The sequence below is a fragment of the Lathyrus oleraceus genome, chromosome 1, assembly GCF_024323335.1.
Source record: "Lathyrus oleraceus cultivar Zhongwan6 chromosome 1, CAAS_Psat_ZW6_1.0, whole genome shotgun sequence".
NCBI lineage: Eukaryota > Viridiplantae > Streptophyta > Magnoliopsida > Fabales > Fabaceae > Lathyrus > Lathyrus oleraceus.
Genome location: NC_066579.1, coordinates 455,037,508 through 455,059,137, shown reverse-complemented (window position 1 = coordinate 455,059,137; position 21,630 = coordinate 455,037,508). Strand labels below are relative to the sequence as shown.

General features: G+C 34.7%; 1 protein-coding gene across 2 annotated transcripts; it reads right to left on the bottom strand.

Annotated features, from left to right (window-relative positions):
- Positions 1–4,531: 4,531 nt before the first annotated feature.
- LOC127084379 (probable ubiquitin-like-specific protease 2B) lies at positions 4,532–14,596 on the bottom strand. Of its 2 annotated transcripts, none has more exons than XM_051024824.1 (17): positions 14,272–14,596; positions 14,115–14,189; positions 13,659–13,996; positions 13,444–13,549; positions 13,268–13,317; positions 12,163–12,360; positions 12,000–12,075; positions 11,429–11,537; positions 10,137–10,214; positions 9,130–9,261; positions 8,613–8,813; positions 8,477–8,532; positions 8,268–8,361; positions 6,950–7,040; positions 6,750–6,869; positions 5,736–6,134; positions 4,532–5,558 (listed from the first exon to the last, which is right to left on the bottom strand). In XM_051024824.1, exons 1-17 carry the CDS (start codon positions 14,444–14,446, stop codon positions 4,971–4,973), a joined length of 2,886 nt encoding a protein of 961 aa, XP_050880781.1. In that variant the 5' UTR covers positions 14,447–14,596; the 3' UTR covers positions 4,532–4,970. The 2 variants fall into 2 exon arrangements, with proteins under 2 accessions (XP_050880781.1, XP_050880774.1); XM_051024817.1 differs by having other exon boundaries at positions 13,659–13,999; positions 14,272–14,595.
- Between the last annotated feature and the right edge of the window lie 7,034 nt (positions 14,597–21,630).

Below are 21,630 nucleotides of genomic sequence, written 5' to 3'. Positions count from 1 at the left end.
ATTACAATACCCACTGACAAGCGCAAATTGGTATTATATGATGTATGTTCCTAATTTCCGAATTAAGCAAACGGATTTAAGCAGACGCGAATTAAGCAAACACGACTTAATCAAACACGATAACGAAAAAGCTACGCTAACGTGATTATAGTTAAGGATCATATAAACAATCAAATTTAATCAACTCTATCATATAAGAAACAATCGAATTAAGCAAACGAAATTAATCGAATTAAGCAAACGAGTTTATAGGAAGAATTGAAAAGAGATTGAAATTAAACTGAAATTAATAAAAACCTCAAAGTGGAATTCGAATACAACAAATCAGCTCTTTGGGAATTAGCTCTCCATGGAATCTTCTAAGCAATATTGTATCATCAAAATTCAGAATTAGGATTACTATAGTAGTGAAAGACCTAATATAATAAAAGGCAAATTCGGGCCCTTATAGGATTCGGCCCGAAAATTACAAAAACTGACTCAAACTAACTATTTTAATTAAGTCTGAAACTTCAACGAATTATTCGATCCTTCTTCATTCTGAATCTGCTTTTGACTTCAACATGAAATTTGTAGTTCTTTCTCTTAGCTTTCCAACACATATTGGGACGTGTCAATCCGACTCCTATAGCCCAAGTTATGATCTGCATAGTGATAAGGTATCAAATAACTATTTATGCTGAAAATAAAGTGCGAAAATAAAATAAAGGCAAAAATAAACTTAAATATTAAACACACTAAAATATTAAAAATAATATAATAAACTATAGATTTGCCTAAGTATAATAGTAGAAGAAAGTGCATCAAAATGCACTGATCATTTAACTTGAAAAGCTTTGGTCTTCTCATTTTTATCTTTGGATTTTAAAGCCACGTTCTTCACCTTTTTTTTGAGGCGCATCTTCCTCAAGTTCAATTTCATGACTTCTTAGAGAACTTATAAGTTCCTCCAGAGTAGTCTTGTTCAGGTATTTTGACACTTTTAGTGTTATCACCATCAGTCTCCATTTCTTAGGCAGACTTCTAATGATTTTATTTACATGCAGTGGTATAGCCTTTGTTTAAGACTTTCAATCCAGCCACGAGAGTTTGAAATCTTAAGAACATTTCCTCAACCATTTCATCATCTTCCACTTTGAAGGATTCATATTTTTGGAACAAGGTCAAGGATTTTGTCTCTTTAACTTGCTTAGTTCCTTCATGAGTCATTCTTAAAAAATCAAATATAGACTTAGCAGAGTCTTTATTTGTTATCTTTTCATACTCGTAGTAGGAAATGACATTCAGCAATATAGTTATGGATCTATGTTGATTATTGTGATCTTTCTTGTGTTGATCATTCATTTTGTTTCTTTCAAGCTTATTATCGCTATCATCTACAGGATATGTGTAACCATTTAACATTATAACCCATAGGTCATCATCAACACAAGGAAGAAACTTTCAATTCTATCCTTCTAATAATCAAATTTTTCTCCACCAAAGATTGGAGGTTTGGTAGAATAGTAATTATTGTGTGTTTCAAATAAAAGTTGGATCTTTATCTGATACGGTTAAGTGTTTGACACAGAGTTATCAAAATCAGAAATGGCACTCTGATGCCAATTGAAGGTTCAAGAAACACAAGAAATGGGGGTTTGAATTGGATTTTAAGAATGAAATTTTTTCGCAACCCCAAAACAATAGCTTAAAGTAATGAACAAAATGATAAAGAACACAAGGATTTTTATCCTGGTTCATCGTTATCAAGGCTACCTCCAGTCCACCCACCTGGGTGATTTTCCTTAGACAGAGACTTAATCCAATAATCAAACCTTATTACAAATGCAATGACAACCTGTTACAAACTTCTTCAGGACCCTAACCCAACTGGTCTCCTAAGAAAATTGATGGTCACTGAATCCTTAAGACCTAACCTACTTGGTCGCTTAAGAATATTTCAACCTCAATAACGACCCATTATTGACTTTTCAAGATCCTAACCTAACTTGGTCGCTTGAGGATTACAATCAAAGTTGTAATAACTAGTTTTGTGTTTACAGATGATTTAGATAAGAAGATACACAAGTTTACAATCAAGTTCTACACTTAACAAGAATATTAAATGAAATTTTGTTCTAAGTGTATAAGTGTAAGTATCACTTCTTATTTTCTATTTTGTATTTCCTGAGTGTGAGCGTTGATCAATATTCAGTGTGTGTGTGTGTCAAAAAGTTATGTCTTCAATCTTCAGGGTCCTCTTTAAATAGATGCAAAATAGATCTTTTGGATGTGAAGATGAAATATCCACCAAGTATTTGTTGCATGAAGATCACTTCAAACAAAATATTAGAGTGGAGTTGTAGCCTATAGTTGGTGAAGATAATTGGACGCTGAAGACTTCTTTGGCACAGAGTGCAGTACTTTTTGGAAAAAAGTAAATTTTCTTTTGTACTTGTGTCGCATTAAATATTTTGTTGACTTTTAGACAACTGCCATTCAAAGGCTTCTAACATTTTTTGTTGAAGCTTGAGTATCATTTCCAAGGTCTATCTTCATAATATTTTGGTGAGACTTCATAGTCTTTGGATGCTGGGTTCTGAGACTTCACATAGGCAAATAGTCAAAGATTTTATATCAGAGTCAGTCTATAGAACTTCTATTTAAAACGTTTACCTGATAGATCAGAGTTGACTTGTTTGGACGCTTCTAATATTTGGTTTAGAGTCTGGACATCTTCAGAGTCAGAATATGTTCTAATTTTTCTACACACTCAGCAAAATGGTTAGAGTACAAAATTATTCTCTTACACTTTGTTATCATCAAAATTTAAGGATAGTTGTAGAACCAATCTTGTTCTAATAGATGAATGCTACGGTGGATGAGATAAAACCCATAAAAGACAATGATACATGATCATTAGTTAAATTGCCAAAAAGGAAGAAGGCAGTTGATGTGAAATGGATATACAAAGTCAAGCTAAATCCAAAAGGTGAAGTAATTCGACACAAGGCAAGACTTGTAGCAAAAGGATTTCTTCAGAAAGAAGGAATCGACTATGATGAAGTTTTTGCACTGGTAGCTAGAATCAAAACAATCATATTGGTTGTTGGTCTAACAAATATGCATAACTAGTCGATGTGTCAAATGGACCTGAAATATGCATTCCTAAATGGCCTTCTAAACAAATAGGTGTATGTAACACAACCAGTTGGGTTTGTGAAATAGGACTTAGAAAGAATAGTATACAGGCTGCATAAAGCTTTGTATGGACTAAAACAAGCTCCAAGAGCGTGGAACATGAAAATAGACGGCTTTCTAAGAGAGAAAGAGTTTAATGAGTGCACGACAGAGCATGGTGTGTATGTCAAGAGAAGCGGGAGTGAGTTGCTTATATTGTATCTCTATGTTGATGACCCGATGATAACAAACAGTTGCAAGAAGGAGATCGAAGACTTCAAACATGACTTAACTAAGGAGTTTGAAATGTCAGACTTGGGAAATCTCTCATACTTCCTTGGTATTGAACTCTACAAGAGTATTATAGGCTTGATGATGCACCAAAGAAGATATGCAGGTGAAATACTCAAGAGACTTGAGATGCAAGATTGCAATCCAACTTCGACTCCAGTTGAGCCCAGATTGCAACTGTCGAAGGACTCAGATGAGGATAATGTTGACTCAACACAGTACATAAGACTCATTTGATCACTTAGATACCTCTGTCACACAAGGCCAGATTTAGGCATGGTCAACAAATCCATGCAGAAGTCGAAGGCATCTCATCTTGCAACCACCAAGAGGATACTAAGGTATCTTAAAGGAAGACTCAACTATTGTATTTTGTTTCCTTCAATCGATGAAGGAAAATAATGCAAGTTTGTGGACTACACTGACTCTAGTTGGTGTAGTGACGCTGAAGATATAAAATCGACAACATGATATGTGTTCATGTTGGGTGGTGCGTCAGTCGCATGGAATTCGAGAAAGGAATCAATGGTAGCTTTATCATCATGTGAGGCTAAATACATAGCAAATTCGTTATATACATGTCAAGCAACATGGATGATGAATCCAATCGAAGAAATTACAGGGAAGAATCATGGAGCAATGACCATGAAGATCGACAGCATGTTAGCTATCAACCTGGTAAAGAATCCGATAGCACACGGAAGAAGAAAACACATCTAAATAAGGTTTCATTACCTAAGAGAGCAGGTAGCAAACGAATGGAAAGTTAAGCCTAGAGCATTGCAGATCAGAGAATCCGATTACAGATATAATGATGAAGGATGTGCAAATCAAATTGTTCAAGAGATTAAGAACAATGATGAATGTAGAAAGCTTAGACACAATAAATTAGGTGGTGCATTAAATTTGTAATTCTTTGTGTCGAAGCTGAAATAGTGTTTGTCTTCGACGTGTGTGTATGCGCACGTGTGCGTGTTGGACAACTTTACATGCTTATTTGATCAAATGAATTGTGTTTGGTCTCCAACATCTTAATAACAAGGAATAAATTGACAGATTTTATATATTTAAGAAGACTTACTAAATTTAAATAGTTTATAGAATAAATTGAAAATAGTAGTACTAGTTTAAAGACTAAATTGATGGTTTATCCAATAAACTATAATCTAACTAGTTGGAGATACCAAAAAGAGCCTAAAACCGTCCCATGAATTAATCACCCATGTGATACGTCATCATCCAATTTTCTATGTCACACTTGACATATTCACTCTATACTTTCCTAGTCCCACCAAAACTATGAAAAAAATATCCACATTTTTATAAGTCATCCTGCAGATGTGAAGCAACTCAGGCATGTGTCTACGCAAAAGTATTCACTAATCAAGGGCGGGCCACATGTTGGTACCAACACAGCTCTTTAATCTATACTCATATTTCTCTTCTACCCCTCCTCAGTCTTCAATTCCAGATATTAACATCGAATTTCCACTGTTGTTAATACTATTATTCACATGATATTAGATTAAGCATGGTTCTTTCAACATCCTCCTTGTGAATCGTCGACTAGGACCACCTGATTCATCCATAAGCTTCCGTCTTTTGTCATCATGTTCCTGAGGTTCGAATGTTAGTGTCGGCTCTCTCTTGCCAAGTAGACTATCATCCCCAACACTAGTAGTATTCTGAGCAAAGTCCAATATTTGATGGGTGACAGAATTTAAATTTTCTCCGAGTGAGGAATTTGATTTCACACATGCATCAATCTCATGCCCGTCATTTGAATCTTGAGAATCAAGAACAACAGAGTCTGCAATCTCCTCAAGTGCTATCTTGTTTGGAATGTTAGACTCCTCAATTTTCTCCAGAGGCTGGTCTTCAAGAATACCTGAATCCAATCTGTCCCAAGGTATACTAGCAGTTTTTGAATATGAAAGGTCATTGACAGATTCCACAAAATTCATAGAGAATCCCTGCTGTGTTGTTTCTGGATCTCTATGATCTTTACCTATATATGATGTGGATGGGAAATCCGATGCCAAAGTGCCTACTTGAGAATTTGTTCTCACTATTGATATAGCATTTTCATCACCAAACTCTTCAGTTTCCTGCATCAAAGGATACGTCAAGTTCTTCGGGTGGTCTAGAGAAAAATGTGTGTGGCATCATGGTAGATTAAATGTCAAGTAGAATGCCTAAAAACCGTTCCAGCAAAGATGTAATATACTACAGATAAATAGCTATGAAATAATTACAGTAATCAATCAAAGCAATGACTAAAATACCTCTACTGGTGACATGAATCCTCTTTGATGAGACACTGACATCTGCCGACAATCAACATGTGGAGATACGGCTGGTACTTGCAAATCCTTGAAAATAATTTCAGGTTCCCTCACCCATGATGCAGCTCTTACGGGTGAAACAATTGGGAACTGAATATCAGTCTCAGTAGAGCCATTAGAAGGATTCTCATGCCACATAATAGGATAACAGCTTGCTCCAGATGAACCTGCTTCTGCTCTGTACTCAATAACATCGGACACTGACGAGAGAGGACCTTTGCCATGGCAATCAACAGGGGGGGCTTGCAAAGAACTATTTTCAAATATATCATAAATTAATTTCTGTATATGAGATCTTTTCCGAGAAGCCTCAGCCGGAAGGAACCAGTTACTAGTCAACTGAATGAAAAAAAAAAATCAAATGTGAGTCAACTGAAAGCCAGTTATTCATAAGTATGATTGAGCAGTAGCACCAGACACAATCTGATGCGACAGGTTCAAGTAAAAAATATAATACAACAGTGTATGCAACATTTTAAGCATACAAGTGCCTTACAACCGTCAGGAGAAGGGGCGTGAGGGAAAAGAATGAAGTATCACAATAAAAGTATAACTTGCATTTAAGTAATAAATTCTGCACCAAGGAACAATTATACATTATTGCTTACAGTCCATGTATATTATGTGATTAAACGGCTTATCTAGTAAAATACTTGAACAAAGTTTGTGACCAACATATTCAAAAAATGCTATTTCAGTTGCAGTTTACTTCCTAAATCCATGAAAAAACAGAGGATCATAGCAGCAAAAATATTGTCATGATTGTCCTAAAATTCTCATTTCACATAACACTTAATGGAATTGGATTAGAAAATCATGAATTGTAGATACCAATAACAATAGTGATGCTTGAAATATAAAATTAAAATGAAGAGTCAACATTATATCATTGAAATTTCAAAATGAGACTAAACCTCGTCGATTCAAGTTTTAGTCCAATACAAAGTCACTCACAAAATTGGAGTACATCGTTATATTGAAAGGGTTAAATTTGATAGGAGCTTCCTCCAGAAAACGTTCCACGTAGTAAAGCAAAAATAGACCACAATCATACAAGTCCCCTTGCTGAGGAAGCTGGAAAAAAAATAGAAGGAAAAACAGAAGTCAATAAAAAGTTGAACTGAATTTGTTAGATTCAGATGGAGAGACGCTACCTCTAGTGAGATGAACCGCAGCTGTAAAAACTTAGAAGAAATGTCATCCACCATATTGGGGTGTCTCTCTTTCCATTCTTCACACAGGTAGCTGTCATTATACAATATATGGAAGAAAGCAGTGTCAGACTCTGCGATGACAGAAAACAAATGAAATTCACTCAAACAAGCATTTACTTTATTAGTTTTATTTTTACTATATTGGGTTAATACAATTTTCTGCAGTGGCTCAATGAAATAACTCAGCCAAAAAAGCCTTGTGAACCATCCAAGCTCATGGTTCTTCGGACAATTTTAATACAAGCTAAGTTGTTTGGTCACCGATTATGAAACTTCCAATGTCAATGCATCAATAACTTGCAAGGTAACCATTAGTTTAATATGGACTTCAATTATGTTTGTTTGACATGAACATAACCATGAATGACATTGATCATTGACAGTGACGGGTTGTTGGTCGGATTCTGTTTATCAGTGATCGGCATACTGGCAAAAGTCGCCAGCCACTCTTAACTGTTGTCAGGTGTAGGTGACAAGACTTGTGACTGATGAAGTTGACCAAACTCAACAGTCAAACTATTGGTAATAACAGAGGATAGCTGAATTCTGGTGATCAGCAATAGCGGAGTAGCAGAATGCGGTTGTACTTAGAATGACTAGATTTTGGAGAAGTGTGATGGAAGCTGGATTCTGGTATTGTGGTCAAGGATAGAGGCAGAATTTACTGATCATTGTCAATCCCCAGTAGCATTTAATGGCAGTTAGAAATCGGAACCCACTACCAGCAGTAGCAGTGATAGACAATGGCATGTGGTCACCGCGATCAAAGAAATGGCAACAGTTTGGTAAAATGACACTAGAAAGTGTTACCGTACCATGGGAAAGCAGCATACCCACTTCCCCCAGAAGAATGAAAGTGAGTGAATGTTGAGCAAAACTTTTGGATTGGAAATTTTTTAGATGATGTGCTAAACATGAAAACATTTTCATGCAGATATTCTCGAGAATGAAAATAATTTTCAAAATCCCAAGGACTGGTCATTGGTACATTTGTTTCCCTAGGGATCTGCCAATTTTTTATTCGTTGGGTCAAATGGATTGGATTTGAGATAAAGTGGGCCTTATAAGGCATCTTAATGCATTAAATTAAACAGCCCAAAATTTGGGCCATCAAAGCAGAACATCAATTTTTGCATGGAATGAAAATCTGAAGAGGAAAAGAAAAAGGGCAATGAATCTTTGTTATCAGACCTCCGAATTATCATACACTATAAAACAGACATTGATTTTTTGTCAAATTTGGCTATCAGCAAGCTACCTTTGGATAACATTCTTAAGACCTTTATGATGTCCTTTCAAGGAGTCCATGTGCAAGATGCAAGGTACTTTGGAAGATTCTTTAATTTCTTCATCTACAAGAAAATCAAATAAAATGAAGATCGCCCAAATAAACCATAAAGTAACAACTTAAATTAAAGAACGTCCAAATAAACCATAAAACAACAACTTAAATGAAAGATATCTTGCCTCTGAAGCACGGCACTTCCCCAGGATGACAGATGACAATCAAACTCCAGTGAAGACTGTCATCAAGATACATAAATAACTCTAAAGATGCTGCAGAAACCATATTTGCTAGCAAAATATTGTTTTAGGCTCTTACCTGTAGTTTACGGGAATCACGATATAATCCTTTTCAAAAAGGTTAACTTTCCTTGTCCATTTACGTACACGTTGAAAAGCTGCTCTGCCATCAGAAGCACTTGAAGGATCTTTATCTAAATCAGCTAACTTTCGAAAGAAGAAGCTATTGAAAAAGTGAAACCTCTTCTGCTCATCAGTGGAAAGTTTGTTTTTCAAATACCTACAGATACACCAGATTCAGCAAATCCCAATTCATATGAAGCTTCAAATAAAGAGGTATTTGAGGAGTTATTCCATTTGAAAAGAAAATGGTGAAACAAATAGGCAATCAACACTATCAAGAATAACAAATTAAACAACTTTCAAGCTAAGGGATGGAAAAGAGTACAAGTGATGAGATTATAAAGATTATGTATGTGCATATATGAGAGACAAATAGAGGGTAAACACTACTTTCTGAACAGGACAATTGGAGTTAGTTAGCGCATCATCTATGGAATCCATCAGAAAGTTACAATTTCTTCCGTCATACTTACTTGATATAAAAGTCAATGATAGTGTCATTGAGGAATGTCTCTGGCTGTAAAAGTGCAACATCTCTCTTACTAATGGAAACAGCATCAGGTTCCCCCTTTGGATAAATAACCTCCTCAAATGATTCATCAAAACTGGATAATATCACATTATATTACATTATCAAGCAATTTCCTTTCAACAGCTATCAATCAATACAGCACTGATAAAAATGTCCTAGAACCAAAAATATGTTGTCATAAAAAACACCCAAGTTAAAAGGTTTTAACTGTGAAAACCAAGCTTTGTGGAGTGACACTGATAAAAAAGTCCAATAACCAAAAATAAGTTGTCATAAAAAAAAACCAAGGTAAAAGGTTTTAACTGTGAAAACCAAGCTTCCTGGAGTGGCAGGTAAAAACAAGCTCACAACAGTTTTTATTTATATACCTACCGCCCAAAACAACACCTAAAGTCAGAACCTGTGACCAAGCCCACCTTTCCTTAAGCAGAAATGTTATGTTTGGGATTATGAGCATTGGCAACAAGAATCGAACTCTTCAACACATTATTAAAGAGGTTCTATTTCTATGTCAAGAACCAAAAAATCAAAAGGAATTCGAATTAGGTGCAGTCTCGTTGATGGTTTTCATGCATAGTTTATAAAGCCCTAAAAGTTACAGAAAAAATATATATACTGGGGAGGCAAAACAAAAAACTATACTTTCAATAGTTACCAAGGACTGAAGAAATTCTGGCTCATATAACCGTCAAAGCAAATATCATAGACAAGCAGCATTAACAAACTACCATAAACTTTTGCAAAATTATTATTATTATTATTATTATTATTATTATTATTATTATTATTATTATTATTATTATTATTATTATTATTATTATTATTATTAATATTATTAACATAACAAGGGATCAAAATTGAAAAGTTGACTAAATAACATTCGATGTAAAACAGATAGTAGTTCAACAGATATCAAACAAAGGAAATAGAAATGTTTGTTCAACTTACATGGGAAAATAATCCCTCAGAGAGAACAAACTACCCTGTCCCAATGCAGAATTATTTCCAAAGTTATCTGTATCAATGCTGCAAGAAGGAAATATAATAATGATATTAATTAATGCATTACAATATTTCTCAACAACCTTTTGTTTAGTTAAGTATCTATGAAGATTAGATGCATAGTATGATGTGAATATGACATGACACAGGCATAAGGGAAATTGATAAAAATCAAGATGCCACGCAGTCAAGATACGTTAACAAAATCAGGAGTCTAAGTTGCATGGATATGAGTACAGTACCGGGTACGGGATACCTAGTTTTGAAAAACAACTAAGGTATTAAAAATATACAATGAAATATCTTTCATAAGTATGATATTTAACAAACTGAAATACAAGAGAGTATCTTTCATAATTTACTTTATCACAAATCAAAAAAATAAATATACAGAATCAACAAAATCAGGTTAAAAAGATGATATTTACATAAAGGACTCAGATAAATGTTATGTATATAGTAAAATATTAGGGAAAGAATATACAATATAATAGGAATAGTATCAACATCTTCAAATAATAATAAAACCTAATTTTTTATAGTGAAAGACAAATATATACTTATTTATTAGACCATGGGTACGTGTTAAAAAAGTACCTACAAGTACCCAAATGAAGTACCCACCTTTTTATTTTAAATTTCAATTTTGGTCCATACTCGATACTTATCCACGAGTACCGGGTACGACATGAATTTTGGAGCACTTGTGCTTCAAAGTCACTAGTCAATATGTGATTATAACAATCTACATAGAGAAAAAATACTTGTGATCATAACAAGTTGACATAGTTAATCTTTCCCCCACCTAAATTAGAATATATTCTTTCTACTAATAATGTGCAACAAAAACATACAATTTTGTGTCAATAATTGGTAAGGCATAACGAAGATTCGTCGTACCTATATGATAATTGTGTTTTTAGTTAGTAAAAGATGTATTTGAGAAAGATCAATGGAAATGATTTTATAAAGAGTTAAAATAATTATTGGATACATTCCACGAACTAACATCTATCTTGGAAATGAATATCCTATTGAATCAAACATTAAATAAAGAAGAACGCATGACACCAATAGATACCCTTTCAGCTTTGCTTTTCATTTCTTTTATCAGTGATGACGAAACAATTTGAATGTTGCTTCCCAAAAAACATATTTGATTCAGGTAGTAAGGCAAACATCATTTAACTTACAAAATATACTTTACAAACATGTGTTTTAAACAATAAAATTCTTACTCAAAAACTGTACTCCAGATATTTGTGTATCTCATATCCAATAATTTGATAGCCTCCTCAGCCCTGGACCAACATGAATCATAAACTGCAAATTTCAACAGCTTACAGCCTGCATGAACATTAATTCAGATGAAAAGTGATGAGTCAAAGCATCCCCATATACATATAGGAATTTGTATAGAAATGTAAAAGTAGCTATAAACATTCCTAAATTTAAAAATAAGGAGCAAAAAATCGCTTGATTATTATCTATTGAACATTAACACCAACCGCCGTTTAAGCAGTTAACTTGGCTCTAAACTATAGTAGGCCAAGAAAATATTTGTATTCCGAAGTCGAGAACCAGAGGCTAAATCCACAATAATACACCTTCAGCTATGGCGGATTTCTTAAAAACACAATCTTCTTTTTTTGCTCATTCTGCTATTCAAGTTAACTAAGCAAACAATAGGCAAACAATTGATTACAGTAAACCTGCTAGTGTCACTAGTTAGTAGATAAAGGGTATAAAATATTAGATCCTTCATAAGTATTAAAAAGATCACTGATATATTTTCAAAAGCAGTCACACCTGGTTTTTCATTTGTAATGCCAACTTCTTCAAAATCTTTTGATCTAAGGAAAAGGTTGATTGATGCTGTTTCAATCTACATACAAAGCAGACGACAATCAAATTTATCACTAACGGATTAATGTAAAAAATAAATATATAAATAAATAACTGAGCAATTTACCTTTTCAAACCAATGTGATTCAATTTTTATAATATCGTCAGTTTCCCACTCAATTTTAAAAGGTTTCCCAGTTTGATTGTTTGTTGGGCCTTCAAGTTTAATGGAGCTGCACGTGAATATTAACCGAGAACAGGTGGAATATAACTCCTCATATTGAATAAAATAAGGGAGGACATCAACCACCTTTTGTATTTCATCCTGCACATTGAAAAGAGTAACTCGGACAGTTAGCCAGAAAAATCAACATTTAAGATGTCCATGTGTTATAAAGTTCTATGTTTCCAACGCATGAAAGAACAAGATTGAGCACAAAATAAAAACAAATTCCAATTGAAAATCTATAACTCCCGTATACAGCTAAAATCTAGTTGTTCAAACACACTGTTTTTAAAGAGACCGAGTAACGAGATAAGGAGCCTGTTTGTTTTAGCTCTAAAAAATGGATTTTTTCTTTGTATTTTCAAAAATAGATTTTATAAAACCGTTTTTCAAAATATTACAAGTTTTTCTATACTCGTTTTTTCTAAACTGAAAGACTAATTTTGACATCCTATAACATAAACACACATTATTGAAGATCAAAACATAGTCAAAATTGCAATTTTGTCAAAAAGTTTTATCTCAAAAATGATTTTTATGAAAATTATTTGAAATAGCTTCAAAATTAAGTGATTTTTTGAAATTTTGATATCCAAAAAAAGTTTCCATAAAATGATGAAATGTCTGATATATTTCCCATCTACACTTCTTCTAAGTTAAATGTCCCAAATTTATCATTTAATAAATTATCTGATGACTAATTGTCTTTCAAAATCAACAACAAATCAAAAATAGAAAGAAATCATATTTTTTTATTACAATGCACCTGTGTTTATTGTCTTCCCCATCTCATACTTCTCTCCCACCTGCCTAATTTCTGTTTCTTGATCTATACCACTTCTGCGGTCGAATCACTATCGTTTAACATGTCATATTAACATTTTATTTTATTTTATTCACCCCTAAAGCAGAAGATTAAACATATTTCCTCCACAGATTACAGCCATCAGCAGATAGGTAAAACCACTAAGCAATTAATCATAAAAACATTACAAATTACACTTACAATTTTAAATGCAGTAGAGTCCACCTTCACTAACTCGTCTTCAAAGCAATCTGAAAACACAAGAAAAACAATTCATAAATGGGAAACCAGTACAAAATAAGAGACTCTTAATACTGATTATATAATTAAGAATTCTAAATGTCACTTAAAAAATCTTAAAGCTTTAATAAAAATACCTTCAAAGTTTGAAGGATCAAAAGTAGAATTTGAAGACACACTCATTTCACTACTATCATCATCATCTTCGTCCTCATCATCAGAAAGTGCATGAAGTGACTGATTCTGAAACAAAAATCAATCAACAGTCCTAAACAATAACTCTCTACATAAGGAAAAAAACATGATCATGTGAAAAAGAAAAAAAAAACAATAACGTGCATGGAGTAATTACTTTCAGGTCAAAGTAGCTATCTTCAAACTCAGCATAACCATTGTTAGCTTTATCTGCAAAATATTGCAGTGACGAATCAATTGAACATGTATTAGCATTTTTGGCTTGATTATCAATACAAGTATTATCCTCCTCAAATTCATCATGGTCCCCAACTTCATCATGGTCCCCAACTTCATCATCGTCCTCAACTTCATCATCGTCCTCAACTTCATCATCCTCAACATCATCATCGTCGTCCTCAACATCACCATCGTCGTCCTCAGCATCATCATCCTTGACCTCTAATGGCTTGTCCAAAACTTCCTCCGTTGTGAATTTTCCTTCTTCCTCATCATCTTCTAAATCGCACAGAAATTGAGAGCAATTAAAGTAAACCAAAATTGCAAATTTGCAAATGTACTAAAATGTTTGCATGAATGATACATATACATATACACATTACATATTACAAACCTAAGTCATCATCGAGATCAATTGGCTCAACAGGGAAGTGCTTTGATTGACGTTCAGATTGTGAACCATGCGCAACTGCGGAGAATCGACGAACAAACGAAGAATCATAAACAACGAATCGAAATTGAAGAAAAAGGAAGAGGAGTGGGTGACTTACAAGCCTCGAGGAATTGGTATTTTGAAATGGGAGGGGAAGTAGGATTGTTAGGGTTTTTGAATTTTTCAATCATCTTCTCAGAAACTTTCTCGATGTTTTCTTCTTCGTCGTCGAAATTGAAGACGTCGAATTTGTTGATTGGAGAAGACGATGAAGAAAATGTGCGCTGAGTCATGTAGCGAGTGAGTCAGAAACTCGCTAACGATCGTGAAATTAGGATTTGGGAGCAGAAACAATGTTTCTCATTTCAATTTCTATTTTTTTTATTCTCTCAAATTTGTTTTTCTTCGTTTTATATTCTTTGTTTTTGAGAATTCTTTTTGGTGAATTCTTCCTACCACTCCCCCCAAGTTATCATATTGTCCAAATTGTCTATGACTTAAAATTAAATAAAAATTTTGAACAAAATTTTGGATAGTCTTAATAAAAAATTTAGTATATTTTCAAAAAATTTGATAGTATTTTAAATTTTTGGTATTTCGGATATTTCAAAATTTCTAATTTGTTTCATTAGCTTTTGAAATTTTAAAATGTATACGTGACTATTGGAAATTTCAACTTAAATGAAATTTTCGTTAGGATGATTTTTTTGATTTTTTTGGACGTTCAGGATAAACGCAAAGTTGTATGAATAGAGGGTCATGTTTGATAAAAATATCTCAAAAAATGTATCTTCCTTAATTTTTAATTAAGGCAGAAGTGTACTTTAGCGGAGTTTCACCTCTCGTAGAGTTTCGGCTTCCGGATGACACCACATCTCTCGTCAGTCTGACGTTCAAGTTGAATGAGTTATTATTTGATACTCAAACTATGAAGGTGAGAAAGATCGAGTTTCGTGAAGATTGAATTGATGCTGACGGGAGGGTGAAATACAACTTTATTGAGTTGAAGACCGACGAAAATGTGGAGATCCTTTTGTCGTAGGATAACAAAGGGGTCGATCGAGTTAGATGTTAGGCTTTCAAGATCTATTGACGACGTAATAGAGATGTTGAAACGTCCATAATCATCTAACAGTGTTTAGGTTTTTCTTATTTATCATTGTTTTTTTAAGTTATGTTTAAGTTAATGTTGATGTTGCATCTATATTTCAGTTAATGTTTGATGTTTAAGTTATGTCATCAAAAATATTATGCAATAAAAAATTATGATGAAAAAGTTTGAATAGTATATAAATAATATATAATCCATCATAAACAAATTAGCATCTAGCTTTCATGGCACAATAATAAATAAATTAGAGTTAAACATAAAAGACATATACCTCCCCTTGTCATACTTGTAACGCCACATGGTCAGCATACTCAATAAGCATTGATCGGTCAATGGGTCCTCTAGAGAATCCTCTGTCGGTGTGCACAGAGGTCTCGGTCGAAGGAGTTGTAACCTTTGTGTCAGCAGTAACAGATGGGACCGAATTAGCAACATTAACATCTGACTGGACCATCTGACAACCTCCTTCAAATCAGCCTCCTCAACAACAATAATCAGATATGCAACCTCCTCAACCATTGAATCAGCCACCGAATTAACCGTGTGTTCCGAGAAGGCGGCCTTGTGCTCAAGAAGATCTTATCTTTCAAACTTGATTCTAGGGGCAAGTGGACTCCTAATTTTTAAGGTCCATATGTTGTCAAGAGAGTCTTCTCAGGTGGTGCATTAATTCTTACAACTATGGATGGTGAAGAGTTCGCTCGTCCTGTGAATGTCGATGCAGTCAAGAAATACTTCGCCTAAAAAAGAAAAAAAAATAGCTTGCTAAGTTGAAAACCCGAAAGGGAAGCTTAGGAAAAAATGACTGTCTCGGTGGATTAAAAACCCGAAAGGGCGGTCCAGGCAAAAATTAGAGACATAACACAAAAAAATCATCCTGATAGATTGAGTACCCCACCTTGTAGAAATCTAGGCAAAAATTAGGGATATTGATAAGTAACTACATCCAGCTAGAACTGATCGTTGAAGCAATATTGTCAGTCAGTTGGTTCTGATTCATCATTCTTAACCGAGGACAAAGCGCATTTGGATTTTAAAGTCAGTAGGGAGAGTAATGATCATTGTATTCAATGTAGCCTTTTTTCCATGTATATTACCATTTTCAAACTTTGTAAGGATCCATTGAGTCCTCTCATTTGCGGACTACCATTCTATTAAATAAAGTTGAGCTTTTACCCAATTTATTGTTATTCTTATTTGTTTCTAATTAATAAAATTGCATTTTTATGAAGATTTTTTTTGAAATAAATAAACATTTTTCTGAAATAATAAGGCATTTACTTTAATAACTTTGAATTCGAAAAATGAATGTCAACAGCAATCCGAGAACGGTAAGTCTTGACGTGTGAAGCATTGTTGCCTTCCCCAAGCAGTTTATTGTTTATCTCCAGTAGAGTTGATGTGCTGTTATCCTTGAAGTTCATCATTTTTCTCCAGCTGAGAGCCTTTGTGGATTTTCATCCTTGATTTGCATTATTTTGTGATTGAACCCTGGATCTCCAGTAAAACCTTTATTTGGTTTTTAGATCCCCAGTACCTTTATTTGGTTGTTGCATAGCTGTGGCATTGTGTAGCGGTAAATTCATGACCATCAAGTTATGGATAAGCTTAACGTCAATAAAACCAGAGTCTCCACCGCGCTTCTATTGTTTCCAAAGGAAAAGGGAAAAGTACAAACAAAACCCAAAGATAAGAAGTTTTCAAATCAAAACTAATAAAATGTCATAGATTACATGTAAAGGAGTTGGTTACACAAAGGGAAGGAGTTAGCACCCAAAGTGTCCCAGGTACTCCTAGGGAGCCATTTTTTATGTGTGCATGTGTGTTTGGTATAAAAGATGTTTGAGAAAAATAGGGTGTGGGGATGAGAAAAGAATTCATGGATTATATTTTTGTGTTTGACAAAACCTTTGGTCTTGTGCCTACGTACCAACATAAAAATGAGGGATCAAAACCTCGTAGTTCGTGGTAAAAATTTCAAGTGAGTTGGTGAATTACTTTTAACAAAGATTAATAAGAAAACGCACAAAAGGCCAGATTTTTTGGTGGAGTTGTTAGTTCTTTCTTCCTTTTGAAATTTAAGTCAATATGGTTAAGTTTATTTACAAGTTTGATTTAAGAAAAGATTTTGAAAAATTCATTGGCATAAGGCCAAAGTTTCTAACCATTAAAACATGCCTAATTTTGAAATCACAAGCAAAAAAAGGTTTTGAAAAGAGGGAGAAGTTTTTGCAATTTAAGAAGTGGGAGGAGATGAAGAGGTTATCCTAAGCATAAATTAAAAGTTAAGAGTTGAAAATATTTGACCAATGGGATGCAATCCAACAAACAAGAATGTCATATAGAAACTCATTTTCCTTTGGACTTTAATCAAGCAATAATCAATAAGCAATGAGCAATATGCATACATCATGAAGATCAAGGCATCAAATTAAGATAGCTACATCCAAGAAAGCAACTCCAATAGCTAGCAGTCTTGATTGTCTTCCAATGTATCAGATGAAATATTCCTTGATCAACTCAGAACAAAGCACCAGACACAAGATCAAAATAACAATTAAGCATAAAGATAGAGTAGCAGATGAACCCAAGAGATTCCCAAGGTGTGCATTAGATGAAGGCTTAGTTCACAATAGCCCAATCTTAGAATGTTGGCATTGGCCAAGTCCTTTTTGCACAGGGAATGTTGTCTAATTCTAAGTTCAAAAGCTCATATCAGTTTCAACAGTCCACCAGATGTTTTTTAGGGTTTTTGTTGTTATTAGATATTTTAAGGTCCTAAGACCACAAACAAAACCAAAACACACAAACAATACATACAATCACAAGATATGGCTCAAATGAGCACAGTAAAAATGACATAAGCATAAAAAAGTTATATGAAATGTAAATGAAAATGAATGATAAATGACTAAAATTTAAATTGCATAATAGTAAATGACTTGAAAGTAAAGCAATATTAACAAGAGTTAGTCAAATGTTAGTCAAAAGTTAGTCAAGTATTAGTGGTGATTTTTAATTGATTAAATCATTCTTTGGAGAACACTCAACCATTCATTCACAAGTATGAATCCTTAAACCAAGACATCTTCCATGAGAATGGCTCCAACTTGGATAATTCAACAAGTATGCCATTAGCTCTCATGAAAGGAAAAAAGGTCAAGTCTCCACACAATGCCATGAAGAATGAGAGACTTACAATCTCACTTACTAGAATGTTATGCCTTGAGGGTCAAATTTAGCTCTCTGTTAAGCAATCATAATTGAACTTACGTAAAAGTCACAACTATCTGAGGTCGGGCAATGAAAATTTATATGTTAATGCATCTTAGAGATTTGGTATGAATAACCAAACTCCTAAAACATACCACACACTAAAAGAAAATATCAAGGGAGGGACCTATCTCAGTCATACTTCTTTTGATTCATTTGACAGAAGGTCATTGATGAATCAATTAGCCTTTAGACATTAGAGATTTCATTGGTCAAATGAGGGAATGGGGAAGAATAGGGATGAAGATGAAGAGGGAGGGGAAGATAGAAACACAAATTGATCATGGAAGGAATTTCATCAAATCAAAACCATTTATTCATTTTGGGAGATGAAATGTACATTTCATAAATCCCCTAAATCCAATGGTTTTGATCCAACAAAAGTCAAATCAACCTTGACCAAGGTCCAAATAGAAAGTCAAACATCACAAGACCATAAAAATGGCTCAACAATATTTTTAAACATTTAATCAATTAAAAATCAATTTTAAAATGAATTAAAATACACCAAATAAATGGCCAAGGGATTTATCCTAGGTCAAATAAGGTCAAAGGACCTAGACAAAAAAAATCACAATTTTTAAAAAGTCATAAGTATTTTAAACAATTAAAAATATGCACAAAAATATTTAATTCATGAAAAATATCAAAATCAATCCAAACAATAATTTTAATTCAGAATATGGAAGAGAAAAATATTTAAAGATTTTTGGTGAAAGTCCCATACTTTTTGGATAAAAAATGAAAATTTCATGAATTAAACAAAATAAAGGGATTAAATGAAAAATTAGAAAATAAAAAGAAATTCAAAAAAACAAGGGCCATCAGATCTCCCTCATTAATTGAGGTGGCAGATCTGATGGTCAAGTGTGCGTTCCACAAACACCTCAGTCAACTGCACCATACACATGGTAATCAAAAGCAAGGGACATGATTAGAACATTTCAAATGGATCAAATGGTTGAGAGAGTGTCAACGCACTACCAGAGCCCTAGCTCCAGTTTTCTTCTCCGGTGGACCTCACCGGACTGGCCCACCACAAACCTTCACCAAAATGAAAAACAAGCACATGATTTTATAGAAAAAATGCTCAGGAGCTCGAATCTGGCATCAATTTTCTCCAATTCCAGGTATACTGAAAGATACAGGGATTTGAATTTTGAGGATCATGAACTGAGTTACTTCGATTTGACCTCAAAGCAACTCAATCTTGTTGCCTATATTGGTAGGACATCAGCCAACCAAAAATCAAACCGAATGGTGAAGAATTGATAGAGAATCGAAGAGAGAAAGTTTCTAAAAAATCATCTTCGAGTAGCTTGAATCTTGCTTGATCTTTCTTCCAATTGACCTTGGCTCGACTCCCAAAGCTTATAGGAAGTGAAATGGATCAAAGAGAGGTTTGGATTCTTGGAGTTTCAATCTCAAAACAGAAGGAGATTTGAAACTCGATTTTAAGTGAAATCTTCAAGTTTATCCTTTAATGGAGGTTAGGGAGACAGTGGTTCAAAGCTTAGGCAAGCAAGGATTCTGTTTCTGATCATAATAGTTGTGTATTTGTAGTTGTCGCATCCTGCGAAAAATCAACCGGCGAGCTAAAAATAAAAACACACAGAGCCGCCACTGCGCGTTATTTATCCCAAAATAGGGAAAGGAAACGCTCAGAGAAACCTGGAAAGGAAATGGTCTTGCGACCAAAGAGAAAGGGTAAGGGAGTCGGTTACGCAAGGGGAAGGTATTAGCACCCCTCACGTCCGTCGTACTCGACGGGATCCACGTCCTAGAATAAAGAATAGGTTGCTAAACATCACACACACACACACAGGGAACGCAGGTGGGGTTAAGAGGAACGAGCTCGATAAGGTATCGCACCTTATGCCTACATATCTTGTCTGGAACAAGAATCAGAGCCACTGTAGTTCGGCTTACGCACGCCAAACAACACAAAACAATCAAACAAACAAAGGTGGCAAACATGGAGCCCGGCAACCACTTGATGGAATTACGTCAGCATCCGAACCAAAACATACTCAAAACGGCAAACGTGGAGCCCGACAGCCAATCACTGGACTTACGTCGGCATCCGAACCAAACACACAGTCAGATAACAAGTAAACACACACAAAAAGAAAAAGGTTGCCCGGAGTGGTCTCGCACGACCACCTGCCTACATACCTCGTCTGGAACGAGGATCAGGGCGATGTAGTTCCCCTTAAAGGGACTGAATTGCTAACCAGAAACCGGGGAAAGACACACTACTAGGGAGCTGGACTCGAGCCTAGTGTTGTCATGCATCGTTTACCCTAAGTTCGGTTTTCTATCCTACTTGCATAAGCAAACTATTCCTATCCAGGAAAGAAGCCAGCACACAAGCATACAAAATAATTCAAGCATACATCAAATGAGAACAAGCATCTCAACCAGATATCCACATAGCACGCACTATAACCAAACAAGTGGCTCACACAATAGGTTTGACTGCCTCAGCAAGTCGTCTGTACGGGCTGTGTTTGCTCTTAACCTTGCCATTACGAGGCTAAGGTGAAGCAGATGAGAGGTGAAGTGAGGATCAGACCTCACAGCTCTTATCCCTAACCAGGGAGAGCTTCTGACAAATGAGCATGGGTCCAGAATGGGGGAACCCTTCTATACTCAGAGACTCTGACACAATGTGCACTGCACAAGATCTTGGGCTTGTGATCTCAATGCTACAACCATGTAATGGGAGCAAGGAGAAGACTCAACTGAATAGTGGGGGGTAGACTGCATACCCCTACCTTCCACCAATTGCCTTATTTAAAGGACTTTTCACCTGCTTGGCACGAAAATTAAACAATCACAATCATTGCCTCTTAAGGAGGACTTCAGACATTTATTTGCCCGGCCCGGTAACAGCCGGGTCTCCAGACTACATGAAGTCAAGAGGACCTACCTCAATGCAAGTTGCTTAAGCAAAGCAAAGCAAAAGTTCACAAGGAACTGAGCAACTAAAAGTACCTGGAAACAATCAAACACAGTTAGTACTCAGACAGACAAAAATAAACAGCAAGTATTAATCAGTCAGACTATACAAACTAATGCACAACAAGGCAA

Bases quoted from the DNA above. Each gene is read 5' to 3' on its own strand.
- LOC127084379 (XM_051024817.1), bottom strand. From the start codon at position 14,446: ATGACTCAGCGCACATTTTCTTCATCGTCTTCTCCAATCAACAAATTC. The intron at 14,190-14,271 runs GTAAGTCACCCA...GATTCTCCGCAG, and splicing joins ATACCAATTCCTCGAGGCTT to TTGCGCATGGTTCACAATCT. The intron at 8,362-8,476 runs GCAAGATATCTT...ATTTTCTTGTAG, and splicing joins GGAAGTGCCGTGCTTCAGAG to ATGAAGAAATTAAAGAATCT.